The 12,516-nt window shown below is 40.7% G+C and overlaps 1 protein-coding gene across 1 annotated transcript; it reads right to left on the minus strand.

Moving 5' to 3' along the window:
- Positions 1-6,850: 6,850 nt before the first annotated feature.
- LOC144659307 (uncharacterized) lies at positions 6,851-7,504 on the minus strand. The gene has a single exon (XM_078519723.1). It carries the CDS (start codon positions 7,502-7,504, stop codon positions 6,851-6,853), a length of 654 nt encoding a protein of 217 aa, XP_078375849.1.
- Positions 7,505-12,516: the final 5,012 nt, after the last annotated feature.

Consider the following 12,516-nt stretch of genomic DNA (forward strand, 5'->3'; position numbering starts at 1 on the left):
GGTGTCCACTGTGTAACCAATTCAACTGGCAACAAGATCAAAGATCGTGAAAGTTTCAGGGCTGCAAATTACATTTATACCATTATTCCCTTAGTTCATTTGCACTGAAGCATTACATCTAAATCTCCATTGAAGGCGAAAAGTACCACACCCAAATTTGATTGACATCGAAGATGCTGGCAATAATTTACCTTTTTATCTTAATTCTATTCTTCGAATACCGTTCATCAATCAGCGATTCTTCTATAACTAAGAATTCACAGCTAAGAGCCGGATTATGGCACGTACGGTACCACAGCTCTGGAAAAAAAGAAACATCCCAAACGCAATTTACTATTGCCAAATAAAACCACGGCTAGCAACCCCTTTCTAGAAAGACCAAAAAATGCAGGACTTTTCGGTAACTCAAGTATGTAAAACATGCCGTAAGGTAATTGTGCAATAGATCTTATGCATGATTACGTCAGTTTCCCAAAATCTCCCCAAGCCTTGTTTATACGAAATTCTTTACAAACTTCTAGCACCTTCATACCATTTTCACGTATGTATTCGATTCATCTCGCTTCTCTTGGAGTAAGTTTGTGCGGAAAAATCTCATTTGCACTTCGAAAGTGAGGTTTGGGGTGTATTTTACTAGTCTAATGTGAACATACTGACCGTTTTTTTCGACCATTTGTGTAATACATTTTTTTATTGAACCATGATAATTCTTTCTAGGACATTATGAATAAGAGAAAAAAATAATTAAAATGTTACAAAGCTACCGTTATCACTATTCACTGTTTACGTCGTTTTTTTTAAGTTATCGTCCTTTTTATTGAGAGAAATACAAATTCAGTAAATTTTATCAAGCATGTTAATTGCCAATAGACACTGAGGCCAAAGGAGCTTACCCTGAAGCAAGGTTTCTTACACACCCGTAATATCATTAATTATTCATGAGTTGATTACATGTATCATTTACGTCACGTGTGCAGGCAGTGAAAAAACAGAATGATTTTTACATGTTTTACGATGTTTGAAATCACTCCCACCCTCAATCACTCGATCCCGATAGCAGAACAATACAGTTTATTACTTATCTTGGGTTTTTTTATTGCTTGAACACGAAACATTATTTAGTCGATAAAACTTCCTGTTTTATCGAAGGTGGACGTGGGTGGATTCCGTATGTTTACCACGCATTTAAAGAGAACAACGCCATTATCTATTAACTTAAACTAAACAATTAAAGCTTCGCTTATGATTTATGACATGGCGTTTAACGCCAAGGTAAAGGTTAAAGCATGACGGGAACTGAAACAAGAATGGTGACGTAATGCTGCCCGAGGAGTCGTCTCGATGTTCATGTCGATAGCGTACTTGGCAACAAATAAAGACGCGCAATTATCATGTCCATATTGGATGAAATCCCTAATTATAAGATTAATTTGCCACAATTTCCGAGAGCCCTTAAAAAACACGGACAACTAGAAATGAAAGTGAGTTCATTTGGCTTGCCGAAAGGAGAAATCAGATATTCTCTCAAGATATACCAAACATTGTATTATTGCTATTATAATTAAATGAAAACCAATAGTATTTGCATGATTAGAATTCTCTAGATAATTCATGCGAAGTTTGATGATTACTGAGGGAATCCTGATGGATAGTAATTAACCATCTTTCCATTTGGGTGGCAGGTCTTATTCAACGACATCCGTTCTTCTACAGCAGATTTTTAAACCAGAGTTAGACCGTTATCAGTGCTTACTAGTTAAACGCTCCTCTCCAAGCCTTAGAGAAACCATAAGCCCCCCTCCCCCCCCCCCCCCCCCTTCCGCTAGAATTATGACTTCTTCTTCACATTAAAATGCCCAAGCAAAAATCTAATTTATACGGGAGCCAGGCAAACACCGTCACAAACAGTGTAAGCGAGTAAGGTTGGCTGGCGTGCGACTTATGGTGGTGAAAGCCAGCTATAGCATACAAAACGTTGGAGGAAAGTTTCTATAAGAGCGAAGCTTACTATGCATAACTTGTTAGTACCTAAACGCTAGCAAAAGGGGCCGTTGGTTGAGGAAGCAATCTAATTCAGAATATGAGCTTGCCTAGTAAAGCAGAGGTAGCCATCGATGGTAAGGTGTATTTGGCGAATTTGGCCTGAATAAACATTGAATATGATTCTAAGACCTCCCGACTTGGGGGTCATTAGTATCTTCCCTTGGGCGCTAGAAAAAAGTCAGCATTTCGAACCGGCTAGTTTCGTGGATATTTTCGCATTAAGATACAGTCAACTCTCGTTATAGCGGACACCTTCGGGACGTCATTTTGTGTCCGCAATAGCGAGAGTCTGAAATAGCGGGAGTCATTTTCAGTCAAACCTCTATAGATGGGATCTGAATTTTGTCCGTAATAGCGAGTGTCCGTAATACCGGGGTGTCCGTAAGGCGAGAGTTGACTGTAATAGCTCAATTTACCGACTAATCAAACCTAAAACAAAATTCTCCAACGTGATTTGTTATCAGCAGTCCGATTTGGGCACTAATAGGAGAGTGAATGCGACATGCTTGTAATTGGATAGTGTAATGGGACAGTTAAAGCGCCATGCCTGTGTAATTGAACAGTATGTGTCATTTTGCGCGCGCTGTTATTGTGCATTTTGTTAACTGTTTTTTTTTTTTCAGTATTCACAAAGACTTTTAACCATTTCGGCAGTTATGTCTGTTTGTTTCTCGAATTTTGTCATAATTTTGATTAATTGGTAACAGGACTTCGTTTCGTCCAATTCTATCTGTAATCATACTCGTGATTAAACAAATTAGACTCTCGCCTCGCGGTGGTCCTATTTCGTTATTACTCGAATGATTACAGACCGAATTAGACTTTATTCAGGCCTATTACCTCTAAGAAAAAACCTGTAATAGAGTAGATTATAATATTAATGATAATGATAATGATGACGATGTTGCACCATGGTGGTACAACTTTGCTGTGGATTACTTTTTACTTATATTTTGTCTGAGCCCGTCTATGTGGCCAATCAAATCGCAGGATTCAAGCCATTCTCTCCCCCTGTGGTGCAGCTATTGAATGAGAAAAAGTTCGACCTAACGTTAATTTAGCCAGGGAACAGCATCCCTGTTGGATTGGTACAACGTTTACTTTTAAAATTAATTGCAATTTAAAACAAATTCACTTCGTTTCTTAAAAAAAAAAAACGTCTATCTTGAATGTACGTACTAAAAACTAAACTTAAGTTTTCCTCATGGTCGCTAGCAACTCCTAGGCACATTGTCGCACTAGTAGCCACGTACGTATATCGAAAATGTTTTCTGTAATATTCGGAGCTCGAAACTAGAATAAACTGTTCATGACATGGCTACCATGTGCTCTGGTTTTTAATCAAACTGCGCATGCAATGTCTCAAAGTTCAATTCAAAGTTCACAAAATGAGTCTCTTGGGTGGTCTCCTTTTTAAAGTCTAGTTCAAAGTTCACAAATAAGTCTCTTGGTTGGTCTCCTTTCCCGCTGAGGATACCTCGGTTGTTGACAAGCCAACACTGGCAAACTTGGAGTTGTGGACTCCTCTGAATTCGGTTCCACGGTGCTACTTGTTCCTCCTTTGGGCACTAAACAGTCCTTCACCTTCTCGGTGCCAGTGCTCTCAGCAACTCTGGCCGGTTTGGAAGCACTAATTGGAGACTCTAAAACAATGGTAGAACCACTTGTCATCGGTCCACGAAACACTGACTCATCCATGGGAGGCAGTTCCTCCAATGGTGCACTCATGTCAGCCACAGGACCAGACAGTTCACAGGCAGTGGACTTCAGATGGTCAACATGAACAAATCGCACTTGGTTCCCACGACGAACTAGGTACGTACGCGGACCCTTTACTTGAGTGATTCGCCCAGGAATCCACCTTTTAACTCCCTTTTGCCAGTTACGAACTAGAACCACGTCATTTACTTTGAATTCTCGAGCCTTTACTCTTCCTTCATCATAGTGTTGCTTCTGTTTCATCTGTTGTTCTTCCACAGCTTTGTTTAGGTTGGGCTTAAGTAGTGTGAAGCAATTTCGGATCTGTCGTCCTAAGAAAAGCTGAGCTGGTGACTGTCCAGTGACAGTGTGTGGCGTACTGCGGTACATGATAAGGAAGTTAGCCAGCCGGTGCTCCAGACTGAGTTTACTTGTTTTAATATCCAGCACTTGCTTAGCCAGGACCACTTTAGTTGTCTGCACTGAGCGCTCAGCAGCTCCATTTGACGCTGGGTGGTATGGTGGTACGCGGGTGAACTTGACACCATTCTGTTTCATGAACTGAGAAAACTCTTCTGAAGCTAGCTGAGGTCCATTGTCGGAGACTACTTCTTTGGGCAGACCATAACGAGCAAACAGCGAGCGCAACACCTCAATGGTTTTCAAACTGGTCGTGGATGTCATAGGAATCACTTCCAACCATTTGGAATAGGCATCAACCACAATAAGAAAAGTCGACTTGTCCTTCTGGAAAAAGTCAATGTGAATTCTCTCCCAGGGCTTAACAGGCCATTTCCATGGGAGTAAGGGTGCTTTTGGCGGAGACTTGCCGACTGATGCACAGACTTGACAACCACTGATCCTCTGAGCAATGTCTGCATCTAATCCGTGCCACCAAAGATACCCTCTTGCTAATGACTTCATGCGGCAGATCTCATGATGCTCCTGATGCAATTCATCTAATAGGCGATCCCGATACCTTCCGGGAATAACAACTCTCAACCCCCACAGCACGCAGCCTTGATCCACAGAAAGTTCCTCTCTGCGTGAAAAATAGGGCTGTAACAAGGGATCCTCAATGGCTTGGGGCCACCCATGCAAGGTCATAGAACTGGATCTTTTCTGGTGGCAGAAGCCAAGTCTCCAGCAGTAATAGGCAGTTCATCTACGTAACTGACCACAAACGCCTCAGTTTCAAATTCATCCTTTGCGGTCGACTGCACCAATCTCGACATAGCATCGGCGTTTGCATGTTCGGCTGATTTCCGATATTCAATGTCATATTGGTAAGCTGCCAAAATCAGGGCCCATCGTTGCATTCTTGCGGCTGCCAGTGTAGGAATACCCGTCTTGGGTCCTAGTATGGTGACCAGGGGCTTATGATCTGTGATCAATGTTAACTGCCGCCCATACAGATAAGAATGGAACTTTTCACCCCAAATTCAATTGAAAGCGCTTCTTTTTCAATCTGCGAGTAGTTCCATTCACTAGCGGAAAGAGTTCGAGAGGCAAATGCAATGGGCCTCTCTTCACCATTCTCCATCACATGGGAGATTACAGCACCAACGCCATAAGCTGACGCATCACAAGCCAGGCGAAGGGGTTTCTTGAGATCATAATGGACAAGGAGAGGTGAACCTTGAAGCTGCTCCTTACTTCTTACAAACGCCCTCTCACATTCTTCCGTCCACTTCCAAGGTGCATCCTTCTGTAAAAGGTCATGAAGGGGGTGGAGAATCGTGGCTAAATCTGGAACGAACTTGCCATAGTAGTTGAGCAATCCCAGATATGATTTCAATTCGGTGACATTGGTTGGACTTTTGGCATCAACTATAGCATCCATCTTCTGAGGCAGGGGTCGAATGCCATGCACGTCTATCCAATGTCCCAGGAACTCAAGCCCTTGCTGAAAAAATATGTACTTGGCCCGATTCAGTCGGATACCATGCGCTTGCAACCGCTTGAACACTTCCTCCAAAATCTCCAAGTGTTCCTCTGTGGAGCGGCCTGAAACCAGGATGTCATCCAACCGACAGACAGTAAACTTCACTCCTTGAAGCAGTTGATCCATAATACGCTGGAAAATAGCTGGTGCACTGGAGACCCCAAACGGCAACCGTTTGTAACGATACAACCCCTTGTGAGTATTGATGGTCAGATACTTCTGCGACTCTTCATCCAATTCAACTTGCTGATAGGCATGAGATAAATCAATCTTGCTAAAGATGCGCCCCCCTGCCAATGTTGCAAACAGATCCTCGGCATTAGGCAATGGATACTGATCAACATCAGCACTCTGATTTACAGTTGTCTTGTAATCTCCACATACGCACAGGGAACCATCCTTCTTTGGAACCAACACCACCGGAGCCGCCCACTCACTTTGATTCACCTTGTAGATAATCCCCTCTTCTTCCAGCCGCTACAACTCTTGTTCCACTTTGTCCTTGAGCGCATAGGGGACTGGTCGTGCCTTCAGGAAAATAGGCTTTGCATGGTCCTGAACCTTAATGGAAGCTTTAAACTGCTTAAGGTGACCATATCCACTTTCAAACAAAGCTGCATACCTTGAGGTAATTCCCACTGCTGCATTCTCTTGGGTCACCTTGAAAATATTTGCCCAGTCCAGTTTCAACTTTTCCAGCCAGTTACGTCCAAGTAGTACAGGCTTGTCCCCTTTGACTACAATCAGTGGCAACTGTGCTTCTTGAGATTGATACTTCACAGACACCTGAAACTCCCCCATTAAGGGTAACTGCTCACCAGAGTAGGTTCTCAACTGAAGGGTTGTTGGCTGAAATGGAAGGTTCTTAAACAAGTTATTGTACTCAGTTTCAGAGACAATGGCCACTGCAGAACCCGTATCGACCTCCATGGTGACTTGCCTGCCCTCCAGTGACAACTGAACTTTATATCCACTGTTTCCTTTTGAATTGATAGCGTACAAACCGAGGTCAACCATTTCACCATCAACGCCCTCGACTTCCGAAGCATTCTCATTCATGTTCACCACCTGTGAAACATCCTGAACGTACCGTGCAGAGGGGGGTTCTCGTTTCTGGAAACTGCACATCTTGGCCACGTGCCCCTTTCTCTGACATTTGAAGCACTACGCCGCTCTGAACCGACACACCGATGGCTGATGTCTTTGACCACAACGAAAACAACCTCCACGCACATCGGACGGCGGTTTCCCGTTGTTGAATTTGCCCACTTTGTTTACAGTTTCGTCTAGGGGCGAACTGACATCACGAAAATCTTCTTTGTTTGCCATCTCCATGGACTGCGCTGTTTCAAATGCTTTCTTAAAGGTTAAATCTCTCTCTGCCAACAATTTCTTCTGAATCTGGACACTCTTTAGTCCACACACTTGCCGATCACGCAAGGCTTCCTCGTGAAACTCTCCGAATTCACACTTCAACGCCAGCCGCTTTAACTCAACCACAAACTGAGCGATCGATTCGCTTTCAAGTTGATTACGACGGTGAAACTTGAAGCGTTCCGCTATGAGAATAGGCTTCGGAGAATAATGAGCGGTTAAAATTTCTTTCAAAGCTTCAAATGACTTATCTTTCGGCGGGTTCGGGGCCAGCATATTGCGAAGAACTCCATAAGCATCCGCTCCGATCAACGACAGGAATGTTGAAACATCGTGGTCTTTTTCGACGTAATTCGCTGCGAAATACAGTTCCACCCGCTCAATGTAACTTGCAATGTCTTTCTTTCCTTCCACATATTCTCCAACGTGACCCAACAAGGACATTTCCGAATCCTCGTCGCCAGAATTGTAATATTCGGAGCTCGAAACTAGAATAAACTGTTCATGACATGGCTACCATGTGCTCTGGTTTTTAATCAAACTGCGCATGCTTAACATATGGCCCTACAAAGAGGGGGCCTGGACCTAAGTATATTACATTTTCCAACTTTTTGCTCTTTAAACAGAAAGTCGCCGGCAATTGTTTTCTCGCATCCTACTGGCAATTCCTGTAAACGTGATTAAACAACATATGGAATCAGCACAGTTTCTTAAAGAAGCACTTCATATTTTGTTTCAAGGTTGTTCCTTGTTGTAAAAGAAAACCCAGCTTTTTTAGTTCAATTTCTGAAATGTATGCGCTCAAAATACTCCCCAACACCACCGCCGTCATTTTCTTTCCCTTAACTCCTTCCAATCCCAAACAACAGTGAGCAATGCTGTCAGGAATGCATAACTCAGTCAGATGCCTTCCTATTGTCGTGGAAGAAACATTCAAGCTTATATACACACCTTATTTCATTGGCTTAGCACATAAAACGCGCTGATATTGCTGAGCCCCAGGGGCGACGAAAAATTCATACAATGAGCAGAATCCTCACGTATCTTGTGTTAAACCACCTACTCAGTTTGCTGTTAAAAGTATTCTATAGCTAGTGGAATGTATTATTTGACTGCTTTATTTCCTTTGTATTTTATGGTTTTTTTTAGCTCAGTGAGTGTATTGGAACTTCTATAATGAGGCAATGAAACTCACCTCGAAAGTAATATTCGTTCCGTTGATGACCTTCAGTGCATTTTTAGTACCGTCTTGTTCATCAGTGAAGCGCAAGTATTTGGTCATGCTCCATTTTAATGACTCATTCAGCAATTGTCTTCATATAAAATTAATGGAGTTGCTAGATCCATTTGCAAAGTATATGGAACTTAGACTGAGTTCTGTTTAGCTGGCTGAGAACGTTTTTGTGTAACTAGTTTAAATTATGGGAATCATTCATCCAAATATGGAGGAACGTTAATATGCAAATCAATCATAGTGTATGCATTTTATATTTAATAAGTACTTTAGACAAACAATACACATGCTATTGTTACACTTAGAAATTTTGTGTCACGCCTGAGTTAAAATCTATTTTAACTCGCTACGAAACTTAATGTTAGCAAAGAAAAACCCGGGCGTTGTAATTAAAAGGTATAAAAAAAAGTGCATGATTATCTTTGAAAAATGTTCAACCTAACAGTTTTTCAAAAACCCATATCGCAATCTGTTTTACTCTTCTTCAGTTTTGTTCATCCTTACCTTCTTTTGTAGTTGCTGTGTTATTCAAATGTTACTTCATTGTGTTAAATAGGTATTTTTCTATTTTACTCAAATTGGTGGCCGTTTTATTATGTTTGTATTTGTCTATAATCCGTGACACAGTTTTTTTAACTGGTATAGCACTTGAGGCCAGTGGAGCAGGCTAAGATCTTCTTTCATTATACGCTATTTTGCAAAGATTAATCTAATTTATGTAAATGAAACTAGGGTAATGGTCAAATAAAACTGTACTTGCGCTTTAGAGAATAAACAAATTATCGTACTTATTTACAGTTGGTGTGATGTCCGTGTGTAATGTAGAAGTTGTGCTCCTAACAGAATTATGGCTATTGTGGAGAATGTGTTATTGTGCGTGATAGGGGTCCGTTTTGCTGACGATTACAGTTGTCGGAGGTTGACGTGGCCACTGAGGACCGTTTTAATGACAGTTGCCATTGTCAAGAGGTGGCTGTTGTGGGAGAATTTCAGGAGTAAGTGTATATTGATTAAGAAGAAAATGCCTGATCCTTTGTCTCTGCAACTTGAAAGTTACAGAGAGTTGGCCGTCAGTGAGGTTTGAGTGTACTGTTAACGTTGTCCCGATTCATTCTTATTTCGTTCATCTCAGTTAATGCAACAGAGCAGTAACGTCTAGGAATTACGGGAAGAAGAATTCGAAGGTGTATTCGCAATCCACAAATTATAAATCCCTACATATTTGGATTTTGGCCATGTAAGGTTTAATATGATACGACAAGGGAAAAAAAAAAGAGAAAAGGGCAAACGGGTAAAGCCGATTAACTGCAACATAGCGAATGAACAATTGGGTCAACTTAAAATAAAAAGTTAAATCTACCAGCTTGCCAAGAAAGCGATCTAATTCGCTTCAGCGGAAACATGCAATTCTAAACGTCAAAACTTTCACATTGTAAGTATAATTTCTTGCCCCCCCCCCCCCCCCCCCCCTTTAAGTGTACCTGATAAAGGTAGGTTAAAGGATCCATCACTAAAACGCACATATAGGGGTAAGAAAAAACAGTAGCTCTCTTTGTTCAAAGAAAAAATCTAACATTTGTAATTTGTACAATGTTTGTTTTTTCTTTTAAATTGATCATGTACGTATGAGCTTAAAACTTTAAAATGCCACTTCGATCTGGGCTAACCAGTCGGGTGGTTATATAGCGTGGCCGAGAAGTTGTACTCCACCTAGCGAGAATGAGTTCAGCCGGCGGCAGGATGAAGAACTTGAATCTAGGCTAGGGCGGCACCGTATCCCACGCTGCCTACAATGAACCTGGCTCGGCCCAGGCCTGTTTCCGTTTGATAAGAAGACATGGTACCACGGAGAGTGTTAATGCTATTTTGTTTCACCACTTTAGGATTGGAGAACAAAGGAGCACGAAGTCACAGCGGCGAAGTCACACCTTCCTGAATCAGAAGATCGATATTACACTTTCCTTGTATACTAGTTTATAACTTTTAACTACACAAAGCTAGAACACATACACCAAATACATGGCCATTGCCACTTTAATAAAATTGGCGGGTGCAAAACATTCTAAACCTAAACAGTAACTTATTTTGATGACCTCAAAAGGTCAGCGAACGGATATATTTATCACTGAGTGTAGACACCATCTCTGTGTACTGAGGAAAATGCTTTATACTGATTTCCCTTTATGCAACCTTTAAGAAACTGTTATCTACATATCATATCAGATAAATACTTTAAAAAAATCGACTTCTTTTTTCAATTATCTCTCAGGCGTGAAGCATGTCGCCAGCGCCTCGCGTTGATGCCTGATTAAGCGTCAGACAATTTTCAGGCCAACTCCATAGAGCAATCTACTTCGTTTCGGCTGCAACAACTCAACATCAGAAAAGAGAAACATCTCAATTGTGTAGGCAAGGTAAGGAATAGACCCTACACATATAGATTTGTTAGGAAAAGTTTTGAAGTCGTGTTCTATATTTTAAAACAAAGCCAAAATCCATCCTTTTCTGATACTATGCATGTATTTATTTATTTTTTGTTTAAAACACTGACGCTTCATTTATTACCTTTGGTCGCCTTGTTATTAGTTTGTTTGTCTGCTTGTTTGTTTGTTTGTTTGTTTGTTTGTTCGTAGGTTTGCTTTGTTTTCTTGCTAAGTGTATTCCATCTGATAAACAAATAGCAGCACTGCATTTGCAGTTGGAGCACCAAAGATATCAAATTCAATCAACATAAACACACATGTACGACTGTTTTTACTTAATTTATAACAAACAAACTTTAAATGTAGGGCTGATCAAACAGCTAGGGACTGATTTTAAAAATTTATTTTGGCCCAATATTTCGGTTGAACAAAGCCAACCTTCACCAGGGGTAACAAATTATAACATCAGTCCCTAGCTGTTTAATCAGCCTTGCATTCAAATTTGTTTATTAAGTCTACTGCTGATCCTGATCTACACCAAAATCCAGCTACAATTTGCTCCTGTTTGTCAGAGCTGTCCTTGCATAGTTACAGAAGTCACTGTTTTTACTTACTCGTTTTGGGGTCCCTGGTCAATGATCCATCACATTTTGCTTTACACTGCCGCTTTCCACTCGACACTTTGCACTGGCTAGTATCAATCTTCATAAGATTCCCGACGCTATATCGTCTGTATTGTCGAAATTAAAAAAGAGCTGAGGCTGGTAAGGGCGGAAGTAAGGCCTGTGTCATCTTTTGTAAGAGCCAGAAAGCACGCCACTGCAATCTGCAGATAAAAAAACACAAGGGTATGATATGTTGAGGTTAAAGCTGGGTAGGTGATTAAAAATAACTTTTTGTAAATTGTTTTTAGACTGTGTATGGTAAACAAATGTTTTAAGCGAACACGTGATAGTTAAGAATCCCATCCAAGCAGGAGGCTAAACAGTTGGCTATTTACACTGCGTTGGCGAAAAATTATAATCGGGTTATTTTAAGGTGTTGTGGTTGAGACAGTATTTTTAAATGGTGAGTGATATCACAAACGGTTAGATTATCCCGGAAATTCTTCAGATTAGTAGGTAATGCCGAGAAATTGATTGATAATCTTCCGATTATCGAACTTAAGAAATATATGTCCCTATACTTGACGTTTGTAAGACAAACAACTACTGTAGCTCTTTCTTCGTCGTCTACGGGATCTTTAAAACTTTGCGCTGAACATTCTTTTTTATGTTCATCATTTATAATTCGTCTTAGCTCTTAGCAATCTCAAACCTTCACCATTCTTGTCTCGTAACTGTTTATCAATTTAAGGTGTTTTTCTGCCTTACATATAAACTGGTATTTTGAGGTTTCTTTCGGTTAATGTACGTTAATCTTCTTATTTTACGTTTTCGGTGACATAAGAGAGATACGTATACCGTTTCCGTTTCTAATATAAGTAAATGTGACTCACGGCCGTTATCGGGTTTGTCATGAAAGTATGATGAATTTGTTTATAATTTTCATATGGGTCTATTAAATGACTATAGAAAATTTAAGTATAATTAAGCTGACCACAAACACAATATCGGTGTGAGTGAGTTCAAAAAGAGATTAACTTTCGAGGTAAAGGTGCGTTTTGAAGTGGATACACTTAACTGACCACGAGGAATAACATGTATTTTTTTTATATTTAACTGGGCAAGCTCACGGCTCCATGACATGAAATCGTGTCGATTATATCTTTTCTTCTTTATCTCCAGCGTGTTCTCGAG

The sequence above is a fragment of the Oculina patagonica genome, chromosome 7, assembly GCF_052425735.1.
Source record: "Oculina patagonica isolate OP01 chromosome 7, crgOcupat, whole genome shotgun sequence".
Classification (NCBI taxonomy): Eukaryota; Metazoa; Cnidaria; class Anthozoa; order Scleractinia; family Oculinidae; genus Oculina; species Oculina patagonica.

What these genes read in the sequence shown, in the direction of transcription:
- LOC144659307 (XM_078519723.1), bottom strand. Translation starts at nt 7,504, where the DNA reads ATGTCCTTGTTGGGTCACGTTGGAGAATATGTGGAAGGAAAGAAAGAC.